Source organism: Coregonus lavaretus, assembly GCF_964263955.1.
Source record: "Coregonus lavaretus genome assembly, chromosome: 37".
In the NCBI taxonomy this organism is placed as follows: Eukaryota; Metazoa; Chordata; class Actinopteri; order Salmoniformes; family Salmonidae; genus Coregonus; species Coregonus lavaretus.
Window position 1 is genome coordinate 5,537,972 of NC_140024.1, and position 22,131 is coordinate 5,560,102.

At 41.8% G+C, this 22,131-nt stretch overlaps 1 protein-coding gene across 1 annotated transcript in view; it reads right to left on the reverse strand.

The window, feature by feature from the left end:
* LOC311111430 (leucine zipper protein 2-like) overlaps positions 1 to 22,131 on the reverse strand; it is a 165,897-nt gene that overhangs the window by 60,125 nt on the left and 83,641 nt on the right. The window contains exons 2-5 of the mRNA XM_084154145.1: positions 17,718 to 17,835; positions 15,367 to 15,437; positions 13,668 to 13,749; positions 7,412 to 7,474 (exon numbers count right to left, since the gene is read on the reverse strand). Coding sequence (XP_084010271.1) covers positions 7,412 to 7,474; positions 13,668 to 13,749; positions 15,367 to 15,437; positions 17,718 to 17,835 — 334 coding nt within the window. The remainder of the gene's footprint in view (positions 1 to 7,411; positions 7,475 to 13,667; positions 13,750 to 15,366; positions 15,438 to 17,717; positions 17,836 to 22,131) is intronic.

The window sequence follows — 22,131 nt, forward strand, 5'->3', positions numbered from 1 at the left end:
AATATGGAGTTGGTCCCCCCTTTGCTGCAATAACAGCCTCCACTCTTCTGGGAAGGCTTTCTACTAGATGTTGGAACATTGCTGCGTGAATGACGCTTGGCATTCTACATGGTGATCTTAGGCCCCATTTCATGAAGCGCCTGACGAACAGTTCTTGTGCTGACGTTGCTTCCAGAGGCAGTTTGGAACTCGGTAGTCAGTGTTACAACCGAGGACAGACAATTTTTACGGGCTACGCGCTTCAGCACTCTGCGGTCCTGTTCTGTAAGCTTGTGTGGCCTAACTCTTCGGACTGAGCCGCTGTTGCGCCTAGACATTTCCACTTCACAATAACAGCACTTAAAGTTGACCGGGGCAGCTCTAGCAGGGCAGAAATTACTTGTTGGAAAGGTGGCATCCTATGACGGTGCGACGTTGAAAATCACTGAGCTCTTCAGTAAGGCCATTCTACTGCCAATGTTTGTCTATGGAGATTGCATGGCAGTGTGCTCAATTTTATTCACCTGTCAGCAACGGGTGTGGCTGGAATAGCCGAATCCACTCATTTGAAGGAGTGTCCACATACTTATGTATATAGATTGTACATGGTACTGTAGTTACATAGGCAGGTACCTATTTGCATGTAATTACAGTGTAGGCAAGCACAGCTCAAGTTTAATTTGGTAAGGACCAATAGCATATCGCTTTTTTTTTTCTTTTTCTTTTTATATCTCTCTCTCCCTCTTTTCTCTTTCTCTCTATGAAACGCACACACGCTCTCTCACACACAGAGTTAATGAGGTGGAATGACAGCACTATGTGATTCAATGAGCTAGAATTGACCGGGCATCCAGTCCAGACACTTGCGATTCCTCTCCTTTCTAAAGAAAGGGCACTATGGCTGGGAGAAATGGCAGCTGTCATACAAGGTGATGTGTGCCTGCCCGAGAACAGACCCACAGTGAAATGTTGATCCAGTAGAGCTCATATGTCATGGTGTATTATGCTAAATGACATCCAGTGAACCGCAAATGTCATAATATGTTATGCACCAAGTGTTGCCACATTGGGAGCTATGCGAGATCTTTAAAAAAGTGTGCGAGACATTACTGATTATGATTATGATCATACTTTCGTCTACATTTATTGTTTGCACTTAAGGCGCAATATCATTTTATTTTATTTATATGTATCCTTTTGTTTATTTAACAAGGAAGTCCCTTGGGATGATAATCGTTTTTTTTTGGGAGAACTGAATGAATGGTATGCCTATGTATTTTCCCCGGCTTCTACTCTCTTTTTATTTCTCTCTCTACCCTCTCCAGGACAGGGAACCCTCTGAAAATCAGTATGTCTACTGAGAAGGGCTCAAGTTCTTTTAATTGCTAGTGTATTGTTTTTCACAGTACACTTGGCATTTTAAATTATTTTTCCCTGTATAAATAAATGTATACATATTTTTGTTTGACCTTTTTAAGCTGTTCAGTGTGGTTATGTACTGGTCATCAAGCAAGCAATGCAGCATGACTATTGTAAAGAACAACTAAGACATGCCATTAATAAGTCCTTTAGGGGGGTGTCTGTCCAAATTATTCAGACAATGTTGTGAATGGTGGTAGATAGAGGACCACCTTATTTTCTGCCTCTTCAGTGAATTAAAGGGATACTTCAGGATTTTGGCAATGAACTCACGGATACCACTTTTATGTCTCTGCGTGCAGTTTGAAGGAAGTTGCTAACTAGCGTTAGCTCAATTGCTAACTAGTGTTAGCACAATGACTGGAAGTCTATGGTAAATGCTAGCATGCTAGTAGATACCATAGACTTCCAGTCATTGCACTAATGCTAGTTAGTTTTGCGCTCCAGTGCTATCTCTAACTTCCTTCATACTGGATGCAGAGACATAAAAATTGTATCCATGAGTTCTGACTCTGGGGAAGTAGATAAAGGGCTTCATTGCCAAAATCCCGAAGTATCCCTTTAAGGTTTCATACACAATATGACAAATTCTGTGATCAGATTTGACAATTGGGGTCCTTTCATTTGGACCTTTTATTATAATTCGCTACAACAACAAAGTTTGACGGTCAGGGAATCCAGGCTAATCAGCAAAACATTGCTGCGGAAATGCCTCATGGTATCGCTCTCCAACTTGTTAAAGTTGCAGGTGCAGATAATGATAAAATAATATGCCATTTAGCAGACGCTTGTATCCAAAGCGATTTACAGTCATGCGTGCATACATTTTTGTGTATGGGTGGTCCCGGGGATCGAACCCACTACCTTGGCGTTACAAGCGCCGTGCTCTACCAGCTGAGCTACAGAGGACCACTAGTAGTGGTCCTCAGATGCTCGCTAGCTGATGATTGGACGAGACACGTGTCACCCTCATCTAAATGGTCACCAATAAAAGCATCTGGCAGACCATACTAAACTTCCATTGACCCTAAGGACTCTTCATACCCTGTTTCAACCAGTCAGAGTGATCTCCTTCACACTCACTGCAAAGAGTTTGAGCAGCTTATGGATCAGCTGTCTCCTACAGAAGCTCCACTCTTATAGACTGTCATATCACAGCAGAAATGTTGTCTGTGTCGATCGCTCAATCATTCTCTAGCCTTAATCCCAAAATGCACATCCTTAGCCCTAAAAGTAAATTATAGAAGATGAGTTTACACCGAAATGCAGCCATAAAGATTTTCTGGTGACATGATCGATTGAAACTGATACTTGGAAGGGCTGATGTGAAAGGAGCATGGTTTGTAAATTATTGCAACAAAGAGTTATCTGCAAATGCAAATGACCGCATCATACCCACCGACACCATATTTTAATTCTGTTGCAGTGAACAATCGATCCAAACTCGAGTCGTAGTTTAAAAAAGTTGTTAAAGTTGAAAAAGAAGAAGACTAAGAAGAATAAGAACAAGAACAAGACCTCTATGGGCTAATATTTTATTCAAAAAGGAAAAACATGTAGCGTAGCTAAGGTCTGATTCTAATTGGAGAGGAAAGCTTCTAACCTTGTAAGGGAATTGGCGGAGTCAAGGTCTTTACAAAGAGCTCATCAGAGCACCGGATCAAGTGGAAACCCAGAGGTCTGAGTGTCCTGTCTTTATGGCAGACATGATTATACTCTTAACAGATCACTTAACAAATCAGGCAGTCTCCGAGAGAAATATAAAATGGTCCCACTTTACACTAAGGGGTGGTTTCCCGGACACAGATTAAGCCTGAACTAAAACACACATTTATTGGAGAATATATTGATGCTTTATAGAGCATGCTTAATCTGCATCTGGGAAACCACCTCTGTGTGCAGAAAAATATGTAAATACAGTGTAGGCGATACATAGTTTTCCACAAAAATAATTAATAAGAGGAAAAGCTCCTGGCCCTGATGTCCTTCAACGCCAGACCTTTCTAGCTACAGTATCAACAGGGGCCCTGCCTACAGAGTTTAAGGAAGTGTCCCTGATATTGAGGAAAAACAAGGCTCAAGATGAATCAGCATCTGCAAGGCCCCATATTACGTATTAATGTGCCCAGTGAGATTCTATCCAGAATGGGGACGTAAACAGTTCATTCCATCCCCATTCAGATGTGTGTCATTGCGAGGGGTACTCTCTTTCAGTGCTGATTACATGTTCTATGTGTAAGTTAATATTGACTCCAGACTCGACTGAGAGGCCTTATTATATCAGCTGATGACATTGAATGGAAGTATTTACTTATTGCCTAGTGCCGCTTTGGGCTTTGTGATAACTTGAGTCCATTTGACATTCAAGTTATCTATCAATCGTTTCCAGGTCTAGGGTGTTAAATTAGGCCTGCTCCCCCTCTTGGTAATAGGGACAGAAGCGCAAGCCAGGGTGGCCCACTATCTACTCTCCTATTTGCATATTGATCTCGAGCCCCTTGCTGATTCAATTAGGCACTGCCGATTTAATAAGGGAATTAAAAATAGTAGCCACAACCCAGTTATCTATGCAGATGACATTTCATTAATTATAACAAGACTGGAAGGATATATCTCTGCTCTGTACAGTAATTGATAAAAAAAAAACAGCTTTCAGCAATTTCCCAAGAGTTAGGACACATCCTAATAAGACTGAGGAAGTTCTGTTATTATACGGTTATTTTAGAGATCCATTTATTTAAGACTTTAGAAAGTCAATGCCAATGGTTTGTCACCATGAGATTAGAATGTATCTGAATTCTAAGCAAACTACTTCCATCTAACCTCAGTGGCATTGCAGAGAGTGTAGTGAAAGCGATAAGAGTGGACAAATGACATATATTGTGTGATAAGATATAACAAAACTCAGATACCTCTCTGACCTACACAGTAGGAATGCACAAGAGATGAAACCTCTGTATCTAGTGAAAAAAGACACCCAAAGATGTTGAGATATTTTTCATGAAACATCTGGTGTAGGATATAGCCAAGACTTGAAATGTCAAAGCTACATCCGTCAAAGTAGTTCTCAGACCACTATCCACTACTGATGACCCCTCTGTATCAAGCTACAAAGACACTCACATCTGGAGAGATAGATCTGGCACAGGAAAAGCCAAGACTTAAAATGTCAACGCTACAGCGACCAACTGATAGGGGAGCGCTGGCCCTACATAATGTACTTTCAAAGTGTTCACAGAGCCCATTTCCAGTGCTTCTGACTGCCAGCAGAAATCTGAGGTTCTGCCCAAATACAACTTCAATGAACTGTGTAAAACATTTTCAATGGTAACTCTCCCAAATGTTTATTCTGAGCCTGATTAAAGTACAATTCGACTCCCTCCCACATAGGTCAGACTACCGGAAACTTTATGTTGGCATTGTGATTGGTGTGATTCTGTGCCTTGTAAGTATTTATAAAGACATGATCGAGGATTTATACTGAACAAAAATATAAAGCAACATGTAAATTGTTGGTTCCATGTTTCATGAGCTGAAGTAAAAGATCCCAGAAATGTTCCATACGCACAAAAAGCTTATTTCTCTAAAATGGTGTGCATACATTTGTTTACATCCCTGTTAGTGAGCATTTCTCCTTTGCCAAGATAATCCATCCACCTGACAGGTGTGGCATATCAAGAAGCTGATTAAACAGCATGATCATTACACAGGTGCACCTTGTTCTGGGGACAATAAAAGGTCACTTAAAAGGGTCGCTTATCTTGCCTCTAGAGTTTGTTCTGAGAGTTTGGTGTGTAGTCAGAACAGAGCCGTTTGCTATATTCACACACCCCTGCACAGTACTTCCCCCTTTTTGGTTGAGTAGAGCTAATAATGTCACAGAATGTTATCTGACCTCCCTCAGGCAGTATGAACTCTACCTCTCACCTGACTGTTTTATTGAATATTGTGGTAGCTTCTCATTTCTTTACCCGGGCTCTATCATGCTGCACCTATGAAGAGGTCCAGAGCACATCTTCCAAACCGTCGTGACTCCATTCGTTATTGATTACTTTCTTCTCCTCTGCCCTGGGGCATTTGCCTTTAAGCTATAGGATTTTGTGGCAGCCACGCTGCAGCCAGTAACTACCCACTGCCCCCGGGTTAGCCAATTAGAAGGTCCCACGACACCAGCCCAGTTCAAGGCCCAGAGGCTCTGACGAATTCAGCGCATCCAGTGGTATTAGTGCTTATAATAGGCCTCTCCACCAATTACAGTGGGGAGAACCAGTATTTGTATGATTTTTAAGTAATGAATTAGCATTTTATTGCATGACATAAGTATTTGATACATCAGAAAAGCAGAACTTAATATTTGGTACAGAAACATTTGTTTGCAATTACAGAGATCATACATTTCCTGTAGGTCTTGACCAGGTTTGCACACACTGCAGCAGGGATTTTGGCCCACTCCTCCATACAGACCTTCTCCAGATCCTTCATGTTTCGGGGCTGTCGCTGGGCAATACGGACTTTCAGTTCCCTCCAAAGATTTTCTATTGGGTTCAGGTCTGGAGACTGGCTAGGCCACTCCAGGACCTTGAGATGCTTCTTGCGGAGCCACTCCTTAGTTGCCCTGGCTGTGTGTTTCGGGTCGTTGTCATGCTGGAAGACCCAGCCACGATCCATCTTCAATGCTCTTACTGAGGGAATGAGGTTGTTGGCCAAGATCTCGCGATACATGGCCCCATCCATCCTCCCCTCAATACGGTGCAGTCGTCCTGTCCCCTTTGCAGAAAAGCATCCCCAAAGAATGTTTCCACCTCCATGCTTCACGATTGGGATGGTGTTCTTGGGGTTGTACTCATCCTTCTTCTTCCTCCAAACACGGCGAATGGAGTTTAGACCAAAAAGCTCTATTTTTGTCTCATCAGACCACATGACCTTCTCCCATTCCTCCTCTGGATCATCCAGATGGTCATTGGCAAACTTCAGACGGGCCTGGACATGCGCTGGCTTGAGCAGGTGGACATTGCGTGCTTTGCAGGATTTTTATCCATGACGGCGTAGTGTGTTACTAATGGTTTTCTTTGAGACTGTGGTCCCAGCTTTCTTCAGGCCATCAACCAGGTCCTGCTGTGTAGTTCTGGGCTGATCCTTCACCTTCCTCATGATCATTGATGCCCCACGAGGTGAGATCTTGCATGGAGCCCCAGACCGAGGGTGATTGACCGTCATCTTGAACTTCTTCAATTTTCTAATAATTGCGCCAACAGTTGTTGCCTTCTCACCAAGCTGCTTGCCTATTGTCCTGTAGCCCATCCCAGCCTTGTGCAGGTCTACAATTTTATCCCTGATGTCCTTACACAGCTCTCTGGTCTTGGCCATTGTGGAGAGGTTGGAGTCTGTTTGATTGAGTGTGTGGACAGGTGTGTTTTATACAGGTAACGAGTTCAAACAGGTGCAGTTAATACAGGTAATGAGTGGAGAACAGGAGGGCTTCTTAAAGAAAAACTAACAGGTCTGTGAGAGCCGGAATTCTTACTGGTTGGTAGGTGATCAAATACTTATGTCATGCAATAAAATGCAAATTAATTACTTTAAAATCATACAATGTGATTTTCTGGATTTTTGTTTTAGATTCCGTCTCTCACAGTTGAAGTGTACCTATGATAAAAATTACAGACCTCTACATGCTTTGTAAGTAGGAAAACCTGCAAAATCGGCAGTGTATCAAATCCTTGTTCTCCCCACTGTATATCATTCAACGCTGACAGTATAAGGCCCTCAGTTGCCTATGGCTATCTGTGACCTTTGCAATCCAAAATGACAACTTCATATAGATTTAGAAAAAAACGATATCAAAACCCATTACTAGTTCACGTGATGTGATGTCGATGACCATAGATATCATATGATATGATTACTAATGCATTACTCTTATGAATGTCATTAACATAACGTTTACAGGTCATGGTGATCATGAATTAGGAATGAGTCAGCCATTGGCGGTAGGTGGGGAGAACAAAAGTACCTCCTGTTGCAGGTCCTTGATTATTTTGGTCTTTTTCTCTATCTCCATCTTGAGGAACTTGATCTGTAGGCGAAAGAAAGAAAATTAAGGACATATGTTTTCTTACAGACTGTCAATTTCTTACAGACTGTTTCTTACAGACTGTCAATTTCATCTAAATTGTGACATTTACGATGAAGGTATCATGAAGGTAGTAACTATCATCAACCATGCCAGCTGTTCCTGCCTGCACTGGATTTCATCCTACTGTATGCTGTTGATGTTGTTGCTCTATCTTCAAATCAGATCTATACATCCCAAGGTCAAACAACTTTAAACGATTCTCTGCCTTTAAAGCAGACTTCCTGCTAATGCTACAAGTACCTCCATATGGTTCTATTACGCATTAAATACTCCTATTTGAGTCCGCTTCTAAAGATTTACAAAAACACATATAAAACGATGTAAAATATTATGATTCACTGCTGGTTTTGACAACGATTTATCGTAAATGTGTATATCTAGAATAGGTGGGTTGACTGTTGGTGGGGTTGCTGTTTCTCATATTGGAGGCATTTATGCCCGCGGTGGTTGACAGACTATTTTCCACTGTGTGATTAATTTAATAGCCCATATGCTCATTGTGTCAGAGTGATAACTTTGTTTATCGCAATCCCTTTATCGCGAGCTTGGCATGTCTCTGTAGTGCAGCCATTCCTCGTGTCCTGTATTTAACGAGCAGTCAGGCCTCAAACGGCTGATGCAGATGTCGGAGGATTACATCGAAAAGACTGGATAGCGGTTGGGGGGGGGGGAGATATTCCAATTCTGCTTTCTGTTTCACCTCTGCGACAAAGGATTCTAAGGGAAAGGTTGTCCTTCAATGAGGTCATTGAGATTGTCCCAGGGAGAAAGGGGAGAGAATTCATGGCCCAGGTGACCTCAGCTCTGAAGGCACCCGGGGGACTGTAAACCAGGGCTAGGCGGTTGACACACTAATAACATCACAGTTCATGTTGGTGCATTTGGAGTTCATGCCTCTGCCCATGTGTATGTCGATAACACATCCCAGCACAACGTTCCCTTTAGGTTGTGGCACGACACACTGAAATGATGGATATAAAATATAAAACTTTAGCATCCTACATTGTTAAGATGTGACACTTTGAATTGTGTTATTACAGTATAATTCATTCATTCGACTTACTGATTAAATCAGAGCAATAAGCCTGAGCAATGTTGTAGAGCTTTTTGTGTTTCCAGAGCTATTATACAATTAAACTGTATATTGCAATGCACAGCATTTGCAACTAGTGTTACAAGTATGATGCCATATTTGTTATGATAGTGATGAAATAACCAGGTCAATCTTTTTCATAATGTTGTAATACTTTTTTGGAATGGCATGCCTCCAACTGGGAAATTCAATCATCCATTTTTGTTTGTGGTTTATCTATTGACGTTTGTGTACCTATTTTCTTGACCTACCTAAGGTTGTTTATCTTTTGAAGTTTGTTTACAGGCAGCGTCACTATTTACATTTACTGATGCCAGTTTTGTAGACTAGTCATCCAGAGGTAATACAATTGGATCTGTGTTTTATTGACAGGCACCACAGAACCTTTTTGCTAAGACATTTATGGGTTTCCGGCGTCTAGTGTTGTTGCTACTGTCTTGTATAGTGTACCATTCATTCATGATTGGTTGTCATTCTGTTTGAGAATTCATGAAAGGTGGGCCTAATATTTAACTATGAAGAGCAACTTACACACTGAAGTAGCAGAAATCCTGGGGGACCATGCGCCCGTCATCTCACATCTACAGTGCATTTGGAAAGTATTCAGACCCCTTGACTTTTTCCACATTTTGTTATGTTACAGCCTTATTCTAAAATTGATTAAATTGCTTTATCCCTCATCACTCTACACACAATACCCCATAATGACAAAGCAAAAACAGGTTTTTAGAAAATTTTGAACATGTATTAAATATATTCAAACGGAAATATCACATTTACATAAGTATTCAGACCCTTTATCCAGTACTTTGTTGAAGCACCTTTGGCAGCGATTACAGCCTTGAGTCTTCTTGGGTATGACGCTACAAGCTTGGCACACCTGTATTTTGGGAGTTTCTCTCATTCTTCTCTGCAGATCCTCTCAAGCTCTGTCAGGTTGGATGGGGAGCGTCGCTGCACAGCTATTTTCAGGTCTCTCCAGAGATGTTCGATCGGGTTCAAGTCCGGGCTCTGGCTGGGCCACTCAAGGACATTCAGAGACTTGTCCCAAAGCCACTCCGAAACCACTCCTGCATTGTCTTGGCTGTGTGCTTAGGGTCGTTGTCCTGTTGGAAGGTGAACCTTCGCCCCAGTCTGAGGTCCTGAGCACTCTGGAGCAGGTCTTCATCTAGGATCTCTCTGTACTTTGCTCCTTTCATCTTTCTTTCGATCCTGACTAGTCTCCCAGTCCCTGCCGCTGAAAAACATCATCACAGCATGATGCTGCCACCACCATGCTTCACTGTAGGGATGGTGGCAAGTTTCCTCCAGACGTGACGCTTGGCATTCATGCCTAAGAGTTCAATATTGGTTTGATCAGACCAGAGAATCTTGTTTCTCATGGTCTGAGAGTTCTTCAGGTGCCTTTTGGCAAACTCCAAGCGGGCTGTCGTGCCTTTTACTGAGGAGTGGCTTCCGTCTGGCAACTCTACCATAAAGGCCTGATTGGTGGAGTGTTGCAGAGATGGTTGTCCTTCTGGAAGGTTCTCCCATCTCCACAGAGGAACTCTGGAGCTCTGTCAGAGTGACCATCAGGTTCTTGTTCACCTCCCTGACCAAGGCCCTTCTCCCCCGATTGCTCAGTTTGGCCGGGTGGCCAGTCTTTGTGGTTCCAAACTTCTTCCATTTAAGAATGATGGAGGCTACTGTGTTCTTGTGGACCTTCAATGCTGCAGACATTTTTTGGTACCCTTCCCCAGATCTGTGCCTCGACACAATCCTGTCTCGGAGCTCTACGGATAATTCCTTCGACCTCATGGCTTGATTTTTGCTCTGTGGGACCTTATATAGACATGTCCAATCAAGTTGTAGAAACATCTCAAGGATGATCAATGGAAACAGGATGCACCTGAGCTCAATTTCGAGTCTCATAGCAAAGGGTCTGAATACTTATGTAAATAAGGTGTATATATATTTTTATATTCTAGAAACCTGTTTTCACTTTGTCATTATTGGGTATTGTGTGTAGATTGATGAGGGAAAAAATTAATTTAATCCATTTTAGAATAAAGCTGTAACGTAACAACATTTGGGAAAAGTCAAGGGGTCTGAATACTTTCCGAATGCACTGTATATCTAAATTGTATTAATTTAGTAAATAAATAATTTTGACAGTAACCCTCCTTTTTATTTTCCACATGTGGCAAGCAAAGTGTTTTTGTTGTCCAATCTACATGGTAGCAGGTGAGTCAGAAAGACAATATAGTTTTCATGCATCTAGTTAGCATCTAGTTAGCCTATTTCTCAGCGGCGCCGGTGGCAGCCTGCCTCAGCCTCCTCACCAAATTTGCTATCAAGTTTTAAAAAGTTATGTGAATCAGGTCAGACTCGGATGGAGAGTGAGTGCGTTGTTCAAGATGGATAAACAAAAGTCAAGACCAAGTGCGCCAAATTACCTAAGATAACCACATCAGCAAAGCTACCACCTCCTCGACTGATGAAACACCATTGCAGGTGGAAGCTAGTAGGCCTACTTATGCCGCAGCTAGCACTAGCAGCCTCCCAGTCCCGACAGAGACCTCACTGCCCGAGCCCAGAAATCACAGTGGCCTTGCTCCACCTCATCTTCCTGCCCTTGAGAATATTGACAGGGTGCCGGCCTCCTCCTCCTCCTCCTCCTCCTCTCCCAGAAAACCAAGCTGATGACTGCCAGAGACCCAGCAGTGCTCATGAGAGCAACCCCCCCCCCCCTTCTGTGAACACTGGTAAGCCCACGAGTGATGAGACGGATCGCCCCGACAGCGTGGAGTCCGAGTTCCACTGTGTAGTATAAATAGACTACCAGCTAAATAGTGTATATAGCTATAGATAGGCTAGTAGGCTAGACCAGGGGTTCCCAAACTCGGTCCTGAGTGCACGTTTTGGTTTTTGCCATAGCACTACACAGCTGATTCAAGTAATCAAAGCTTGATGATGAGTTGGTTATTTTAATCAGCTGTGTAGTGCTAGGGCAAAAACCAAAACATGCACCCAGGGGGGACTCCAGGACCGAGTTTGGGAAACCCTGGGCTAGACTGCATTGTCTGCATAATGAAACTATCCCTAGTAAGCTATTGTTTTGAAGGTGGACTGATTGTATTATTTGGGCTCAATAGACTGGTTTTACGAAGCACAAACTTTCTATCCAAGCTGCGAGGAGAGAGCGTGAGGACGGCTAAGGTAGGCTATAGGCCTACAGGACAGCTGTAAATTCTTACATGTTTTATTGGTTACTGATTAGTCTGCTCTTGCATTCAAAATTCATTTTACAATCTGCAATGTTTGAATTTCCCACTTTAATTACTTAACAAGCAAATACATTATTGCCACCAGCCTGCATTCTAAATAGCAGCATTGCAACACCGTAGGCCTATAGCTTCATAAAACATAAACGTTTGGCTTAACATGATGACCAAATAAACATGTATCCATTAAAGCAAAGCTACAGGCTACTTCAAGCACTAGCACCACATCATCTGATAGCCTAAAATTTTAGGGGGGGTGGGGGCAAACTTCGACTTTGTGGGGGGTCCAGAGAAACTGCGCTACGTGAATTTACACAAGGTTGTGAACCCAAACAAGGTTTCTGAACCACACAATATTACAATTTACTGAAATAAAAATAAAATAAAAAGGGATCTTTTGAGTGGAGCCACAGCTTCACATTCATCAAACTCTCTACATGTTATAGGCATTTATGATGAGTATGTGTTTCCCATTGCAAATTATTTCCTATTGTGCATGTCAATATCCAAGTACAGCTACAGCTGTTCGCTGTATGTGGTCCACTGGGGTACTAATTTATAGTTTTTGCGTGTAGGGAGAAGGAAGATAAAGATTCAGCTCCTAATTGATTGAAATAATGTATTCCCTTTAACACCGTATTGATAATTGATTATCAGTTGCACTAATTTCATCAATTCCAAATGAGGCAACCCAAGATGATGAAATGTTTGAAGTGAGAACAGCTCATTAAAACATAAGCACGTTTCATAATATCAAATTCGCCCAGCTACGGAGATGTCAAATAACCTCAACTCACACTCTGTTTCTTCGCCTTGAGCTGTATGCGTGGGCTCAATAAAATTTTGAAAAAATGCACTTTATAACAAACAAGACAGGTATTCATATAGCATCGGTGTGCGTTTTCCCAAAACTCCATTCGTACACTGAATAGTAGCAGTAGCAGAGTTATGCTGTATATGATACAACCAAGAAACTCAACTTTACAACACTTGTTTGTGTTATCCCAGAAACGTAGTAACCGGCTGGTAACATTTTAAAAAACGGTAATTTCCCCTTGTGATAAGACAGGCATTGATTTGATGCATTGCAGTAGCCAATACAATTTCCTTTAATATTGACCATAATTAACTCCCTACACCAGGGATTTGTCACTCATCTTAACATGAAAATGTCAACAACTACAGTTTGTTTGTTGGCTAGCAACATCAGCCACCCTTGTTCTGTACTGTGAAAAGAAGACGGAAGCCCATTTTAAGATGGCCACACTTGTTTCAGGCCATTTTCTTCTTATTAGCATATATTGAATATCTCAAAAGCATTCCACGGTCTGTTTGGGACATGAATGATTTTCTGATCATTTGTTTTGAGGGGGAATTAGAGGTTCGCCAGATAGCCATAAGAGATGCAGCAGTAAATATCTTTGGGAAGTGGGAATAAAAACAGGGCACAAAAAAGCTAGGGTCACCGTTATGGAGAAAACATACACCGTCCTGTCGAGTTTAGCTTTTACAAAATGAATCATTTTATCAGAAACCTATCCTTTAAGGAGAGAACGGAGAGTGGATGGACCTCCCCCTATATGCTTCCTATTTCTGGGTTACACCTAGCTCTCTCACTCTCCCAGACTGGTTATTAAGTGGTGGGAGGGAGGGGGCCAGCCAGGAGATATGGCTGCTGGGTAATGAGATAGGTGACAGGTGCCCACAGGCCCGGGTGACAGGTGACAAGTGGGAGGTTAGAGGAGTGAGGTGAGGATGACTGAGGGCTCCTACTCACTGTGGCCTGCTGTTTCTCGGCTTGCTCCGTTGCCTCGTCCAGCTGCTTCTGCAAGGCAGCCTGGAGGGACTTCATCTCTTCCCTGTGGAGAGGAAAGGTGAGAAACACTCAGTTAGCACCTATCCTTCCCCTCTCCAACTCTTCTCTGACTTCTCGCAGTGGCGAGGCAGTAGTAATAGTATCTCAAGCACTGACTGACTGACTGAGCACTGAGTAGGATCAAATCAATTCATACTTACTTTTTCAACCAAAGCATTTGTGATAGAATGCGTGACGAAATACCAAACTTTAATCCCTCCAAAAATCCAGAATACTGGTATACGATTACAGAAGCAAGGAATTATTCCCTTTGACTGGGCTTATTGTAGGTTTAGAGTTTAACTACATATGACATGGTCCTGGTCTATTAATTGTGCAGTCGAGGGGCAGCATCTGCAGTCAACAGCACCGTTTGTCAATCTCCGAAAGAAGAGTCTCTCTTCACTGCTGCGATGCCCTGTCGTATTTCACATGCCAATAGTCAGCCAAGCAAACATTTTTTTCCTGCTACTATCCGTTGGCATTTAATTTTTCTGATCTCACCCTAAAACCAGCAGTATGAGGTTTTAGGGGAGACAAAGATTTTGAAGAAGTTAGCATAGAATGAATTTTAGGTTGACATTTAAAGGGAGCCCAACAACATTTGGGAAACGAGCTTCAAGTCAACACATAGAGTCAACATATCTTCACCGATATTTAGAGACATTTGCCTATGGGCTACAGACAACCCAAAACATTTCTGAGTGACATTTTCCTCAGGCAACACAGCACTGCACTGTGTATAAAATAGTGTATAACCCATTATGGGTGTCTGTGGGAAGGCAGTTATGATGTCTGTGGGAAGGCAGTTATTACTTTAACCAGAGCACAAAAGTAAACCGGACAGAATGTTTGAGTTTTAGTACTGTCTTCCCCATCCCTGCTTATATTTCATGGGCCCCTCAAGTTGTCTGTATTTTTGCAGTTTAAACATAGTAATTGGTTAAGTCCAGGATTAGGTCAAATGTGGTGGTAAAGACGAGGGTTAAGGTTTGTGTTTTTTCATGTTGCTGACTACAATATGTGTCTGTTTTTCAGCTTTTATAAAGGCTACAGTGTCTAATTAAATTACATTTCTAAACCTGGAATGACGACATCTTGTAACCCTCATGTATGTAATTCTTCTACATGTGTTGACTTGAGGATGTGGCTACCATGGTTTCACATTAAAATAGTTGCTAGTTATTACTCCCCCGAAGCGATCAAAAACATGCTTGAAAGCTGTCAAAAACAAATGATTTTCCATAAATCAGCTGCCTGGATATCTCGTGATGAAGTCATTTGATAATCATTCTTGGCAATGGAACGAATCAAAAGCAGGATTAATCAGATTTAAAGTGGAACGCAGGTGGCTGCTCAAATCGTCTGTGGATCAGGAGACATTGCTCCAATAAAACATTGTTTTATGGTTTGTTTATGATTGTCATGTGTTGTTGATATGTTGGTTCGCTATTTATAAAGCAGTAGGGTATAAGTATATACTGTGTATACCAAAGGCTGAATTGCAGGTAAAATCACATTGTTCTTGCACCATAAAAGGAATTAAAAGTAATGTTGCTCTTCAAAATAATCCATATGGTAGCAATGTGCAATAGCAAATGGTTAAGAAGCTTTGATCTACCTCTGCTTGTGGCTGAGCTCCAGGATTCTCTGGACATCCTTCTTGGACACAGAGTCGTCATTTTTCAGTGTCTAGAAGAGAGGAAGTAAAGCTTTTTAGTCTCACAAGAGAAATTGGTTTATTATATGACCTGGCACTACCATAACAAACCAGGGCACCCCCATAAGCAGTTGTGGTGCAAAGGAATGGCCCCCATTAAACCCTATACTAGCACACCACAGAGCAACTTCCAAGAATCAAAGCTCTATCAGGCAACGTTTAATTATGAAGGGTCGACCCAGCACCCAAGGGATGTATAATTAAAATAATAAATACTTAGGACAGTACATCTCCACCAGAAAGGTTAATCGGTTCTCACCTACATAATTGATTACTCTAAAAAGTTACTGTTGATTGTTTCCCCCCTTTTCTTATAAGAGATCCATCCCCCCTCGCGTCTCCCATCTTCTCCCGCCCCCTGCTTTACCCAGTACATTTGCACAAGGCACAGGAGACACTGCCATCCAAGTCTGCACATAATGTACAGTAGCTAACTGACATCAAAGCTTGCCCCGAGGACAGTGGTAGCTTAGACTACACACAGTGCCAGCCAGACCCGACCAAGGGACAATGGATGCCACCACAAACTGTCAGGAGGACAACACCATGAACCCAGGTTGGCCAGGTCACATGTCATACAAGTTCACAGGGTGTAATTGGGAAGTCATTGATTAAAACTGAAATGAAATTGCCCCCTGACTCTGACTGTTCCAGCCCTCCAAATCAGGGGATACAGCCATCCAAGCCTACTAAAAAGAACACAGTGGCCCAGACTAACCCAAGGGATCACTGCCACCAAAATTGGCAAAAGAGATTCCATTCAAGACTGCCTAGGGGACAATGGTACTCTGGCTAATACCCGAGAGACAGATTTGTGTCTGCTGGTTCTCTGTGGGACACAGGATGTTGAAAGTAGAATTTGGACTGAAAATACTCATACAATCTAACGTCTTTTTCAATCTATTTGTTCAATTCAATTCATTCCCTACTTGTTTGACGAGAACTGAAATAGAATCGACTGCAGCCCTGATCAGTGGCGATATACAGACGTATCAGAGAAAAATGAATTGCCTTGCTGCAGAATACAATTTAACAACCAAATTACACTGGAATCACAAGATCTAGGATTCACTATGTTTATGTGGTGTTATATCCAAGCTGTGCATTTACCAATTCTAATGAATTTATTTATCAGCATCCACTATGGAAGTGATGATCTTTATCATACATTTCTGTCTTCTACTTCTCATTACCTGTCATTCCCCATTCTGTCAAACCTATTCTGCACTGCTCACAGGAAAGAGTAACGTTGTAATGTACATGTACATACAGCATACTGTATATACAACATTTGCGGATCTGTATGTCAAAAACTGATTACATCGAGCTGTGCTAGATGTCAAGGGTAGAAGCATAGATACCATTCAAAGTAGACCTGGGGTGAAATCATTCAAATAATTTCAGTGTTTGATTGAGTCCGCTTGGAGTTCCAGGTGGATAGGGTTTGCACCGTTGGGACTATTCCATTGGTTCCATTGAGCCAGGCAATTTCAATCAAGCACATCTAAAGTATTTGAAAGATGTAAAATACAGTTCTTTCTGAACCCAGGTCTGAAGTAAAATGATGTAATATAAACATCCTCCATCCGCACCACACATGCACGTCCTGTCACGATAGTTATTAGATCATCTCATAAAAAATCCTCTGCAATTAAACAAAAGGGTCGCTATCTAGAACCTAAAAGGGTTCTTCGGCTGTCCCCATAGGAGAACCTGTTGAATAACTTTTTTGGGTTCCAGGTAGAACCCTTTTGGTTCCATGTAATACCCTTTCCACAGAGGGTTCTACATGAAACCCAAAAGGGTTCTACCTGTAACCAAAAAGAGTTCTACCTGGAACCAAAAAGCTGAAGAACCCTTTTGGAACCCTTTTTTTCGAAGAGTGTAGAGACAGATTTCTCAACACTTTCACCTTGGAGTAATTTTCCAGTTTTTACAACTGGACCTCAACTAAAGGAATTCCACATCCAAAATGGCTTTGCATTCGTATTAGATCGGGGAGGGATCGTCAAAATGCAGAACATATTGCTTATTTGCTTTTGATAAATGAGGCCCCAGGTATGTAGTGGCTCATTATACGCCAGGACAGTGGATGAGAAAGAGCGAATCACAGGCTGAGCTGAATTTTTAAGCCATTTTTTAAGTCCTAAAACAAAAAATAATAAATAACCTCAGGGTTCCAAAGGCACCCAAAGCACCTTTCTTTAACATCCCACTATAATCTGTCAGAAAAGAAACATTGGGGCTCTAACCTGAAGGTTGCCTTTTATGCTGTCCAGTTCCTTTGAAGTCTTGGAGAGTTGACGCAGGATGCCAGTCCGCTCGGTGAAGACCTCCTTCAGCTTCTGCTCCAGCCCTTCATAGCCTTGTCTGTCAAGGGAGAGAAGAGAGAGAAGAGAGAGAAGAGAGAGAGATTTCATTACTTTATATCTGCCGCCTGAGAGAATCACTCTTTATTGGCCATTGGTCATTACAGTCTTGTCTGAGAATCGTGAATGAATGCATTCCATATGATGCAAACCGGGAAGATTCGAGAAAATGACCTAAGATTCCCAAAGAATGATTTAGAAAACACACCTACTCATTCTAGGGTTTTTCTTTATTTTTACTATTTTCTACATTGTAGAATAATAGTGAAGACATCAAAACTATGAAATAACACATATGGAATCATGTAGTAACGAAAATTGTGTTCTTCAAATAGCCACCCTTTGCCTTGATGACAGCTTTGCACACTCTTTGCATTCTCTCAACCAGCTTCATGAGGTAGTCACCTGGAATGCATTTCAAATAACAGGAGTGCCTTCTTAAAAGTTAATTTGTGGACAAGGTAGGGGGGGTATACAGAAGATAGCCCTATTTGGTAAAAGACCAAGTCCATATTATGGCAAGTCCATATTACAGCTCAAATAAGCAAAGAGAAACGACAGTCCATCATTACTTTAAGACATGAAGGTCAGTCAATACGGAAAATGTCGCAAAAACCATCAAGCGCCATGAGGACCGGCACAGGAATGGAAGACCCAGAGTTACAGTGGGGCTCTAACCTGATTTTATCAATGCGCTTCTGAATGCAACACTGCTGCCGTCATATTTGGCTGAATCCGGGAGGGCTCCCCACCCTTTCCATATGTGTTATTTCATAGTTTTGATGTCTTCACTATTATTCTACAATGTAAAAAATAGTAAAAATAAAGACAAAGCCTTGAATGAGCAGGTGTGTCCAAACTTTTGACTGGTAGTGTATATATCTTTGGGAATGTTCACCGAAAATGTTGTGCACAACCACTGTAACAACCACCACAGAACATTCTGGGAAAGTTCTGGGAACTTTCACATAAACAATTTTGGTTTGCTGGGTATACTGATAAAAGATTCAGTTTGACTTTGTCCATACCCTTCGCCTACTATTTTAGGGGTTTGTGTCTCTTACCTTACGAGCCTACCTATTGATAAAACAGACATGTGGCTCTTGAATGACAAGCACACGTGTCAGCCAAGTGACGTAGAGTTAGGGGACCCAGTGGTTGGTGGAGTAGGGAATAAAGAGTGAAAGCTCAGGAGTGGCAAAGAGCTCTCTCTCTTTCTCTCTCTCTCTCTCTCTCTCTCTCTCTCTCTCTCTCTCTCTCTCTCTCTCTCTCTCTCTCTCTCTCTCTCTCTCTCTCTCTCTCTCTCACTCACTCACTCACTCACTCACTCACTCACTCACTCACTCATATATATATCTGTGGTCAGAGATAAAGACATTGCATCTTCCCTAGTGCCAACTGTCGATGCCAGATTGAAAATCTATTTTTATTGAACACAACACCCTCATTTACAAACAAAAATAAATGAGTCAATCTTTTGGAAGCTTCCTCAAGATCAAGCTGGTCAGCCTGTGGTTTTGGACGCAACCGGTTGTCAATTTTATATCGACATGCTGTGCATCATTGATTGCTTTCAACCCCCCACAATATAATCATTATTTGCAAATGTTGTACGTTACAAAAACGTTAAACTTTTCACTTCATTACTCCCCTAATTTGACATTAATGTAAGGTGCTAAATAGACAATAAAAGCTCTATCTCTACAAGTCACAAGAATATCAAGGGCCCTCTACAATCAAAACCAAGATCCTTGAAGTATAGGGGGAAAACAACATCCTTCCCACACTGCAGAAATGCCTGTTAGACCAATACCCAAATGACATTGCTTTGTCTTACATTAGAAGCTCCTTAGGAAAGAGTAAAGACATTTTTATTTATCATCTGGAGAAAAACAACAACATGCCATGCAGCTTAACAAGCTTTACTGTAAACCCCTCTGAGAGTGGATTTTGGGGACCAGGGAGAAAAAATAAATATACTGTGTAATATTTTTTAGCAATGCGCTTTTGAATGCAACACTGCTGCCGTCATATTCGGCTGAATCCGGGAGGGCTCCCCACCCGTTCGACCTGGGCCTTGTTCCAAAAGTCTCATGCACCTCATGTCACAAATCCCATCACCGGATCAAGCACAATAACACATACATCAGTAATAGAAAAGCAGCACCTAAGAAATAAATAAATAACATGCTGTAATGCCTCCTGCGTATGAGTTGCCACCGTATGGCATCTGTGAAATCTATTGCAGGCTCACGCAACAGAGAGAGATGGGGAAATCACTCCCTGTCTGCCAGCTTATTCATTACCCAATGGAATTGGCCCATCCGCGGCAGTGAAATGAATAAGACTCGTAATTTGAGGCCTACTGAAACAGAAATAGCTATATCACATGAAGAGTCATAGATAACAGTAAAAAACGTTGCGCATGGTCCGACATAAATTGGTCATTACTGCCAAAAATGGCACCAGATACATAATTATGTTATGACCTTTCTCCGACCCCAGCGTCCTGTCAACCTCTTGGTTTCACGGATCCGTTGGACGAGAGAAAAGTGTGCTAATGAGAATCGGGTTGTCTGACAAACAGTCTTATGATCAGATACGAGGCCGCTGTCCTCAGAATTCTGCTGCCAGTGATCACATAATTAAATACTTTTTTATTTGGGCCTCTGCAATTTCCACACTCTTTTATATCTATCTTGAGCTAGCATCTTAAGTCAAGCCAGTAAAACACAACCGTCTAGAAATAATGAAAAGTACCACACACAAAAAAAATGACGAAAGATGAGCTTTCTCCTATATGGGGAGCATCTTCATTTATTGGTGGACACTGCGTACATTTCTTGTGGACAAACATTTCTCTAGCCTTGAAATCACTGCAAGTTTCTGAGTTATATGATGTTGACCCTGCCATGTAAAAGAGAAGTGCTGAGCCGTGGTCCTGGAGAGGGAAAAGTGCTGAGGTCTACAATCAACAGCAAAACAACAGCTCAATAAAGGGAAGGAATCAAGGCCATGCCTCGTTCCCTCCCTGGTCTTCAGTTCAGTTGACAGGGCTGGCCTGTAAACGCTCTATCGTAGCACCGGTTAACAGCTATTGACCCGGGCCTTTTTTAATAATGGCTAATAGCTTATGAGATCATTCAGCCTCTCTGTGCAACGCCACGGCAGTCAAAGTGTGGAAATGATGTGTAGGAGGTGAAGGAGTATGTAGGCCTGTCTCGCTTATACACACTGGTGTGTGTAAAATCCAGAATGTTCACGCTTGTTGAGGTCACAGTTTTTAGTTGTGATTCATACATTTGGCTATGTGCTAGAGGGATTAAAGGAGAACCAAAAATAATCGTAGTTTACCTGATTGGGATACTTCCATCCAGCTACCGGGCAATGCTTAATAAATCATTAACGAAGGCATTTCTAAATCTTAATATCTGCTATAGATTTTTGACAAAAAATTACAATTAAATAAATCCCTTTCAATCCAGCTTTGTAACACAATAGAATTTGAAGAAATCCAAGGGGTCAGAATACTTTTGCAAGACCCTGTACTGTAGCTGGCAATGCTTCATATTAATAAGCATTTGTCAATTACCTATTCAAAATTAATAAATATTTGTTTTAAAATAAACAAGGTCTTCATTGATATTAATGGATGTACTTGAAAGTATCATTCTCACACCAGATACACCAGTTGTAAGGAATATGATAATACAAGGAATATGACTAATAAGGAATTCCCATGGTGCCCCATGTGAGGACAATCCATAGATAGTATATAAACACAAAACTACACTGAGTGTACAAAACATTAGGAACATCTTCCTATTGAGTTGCACCCCATTTTGCCCTCAGAACAACCTCAATTCGTCAGGGCATGGACTCTACAAGGTGTCAAAAGCGTTCCACAGGGATGCAGGCCCATGTTGACTCCAATGCTTCCCACAGTTGGCTGGATGTCCTTTGGGTGGTGGACTATTCTTGATACACATGGGAAACTGTTGAGCGTGAAAAACCCAGCAGCGTTGCAGTTCTTGACACACTCAAACCGTTGCGCCTGGCATGTGCTACATGCACCATACCCCGTTCAAAGGCACTTAAATATTTTGTTTTGCCCATTCAATGGCACACATACACAATCCAAGTCTCAATTCTCTCAAGCATAAAAAATCATTCTTTAACCTGTCTCCTCCCCTTCATCTACACTGATTGAAGTGGATTTAAGGTGTCATCAATAAGGGATCATAGCTTTCACCTGGATTCACCTGGGCAGTCTATGTCATGGAAAGAGCAGGTATTC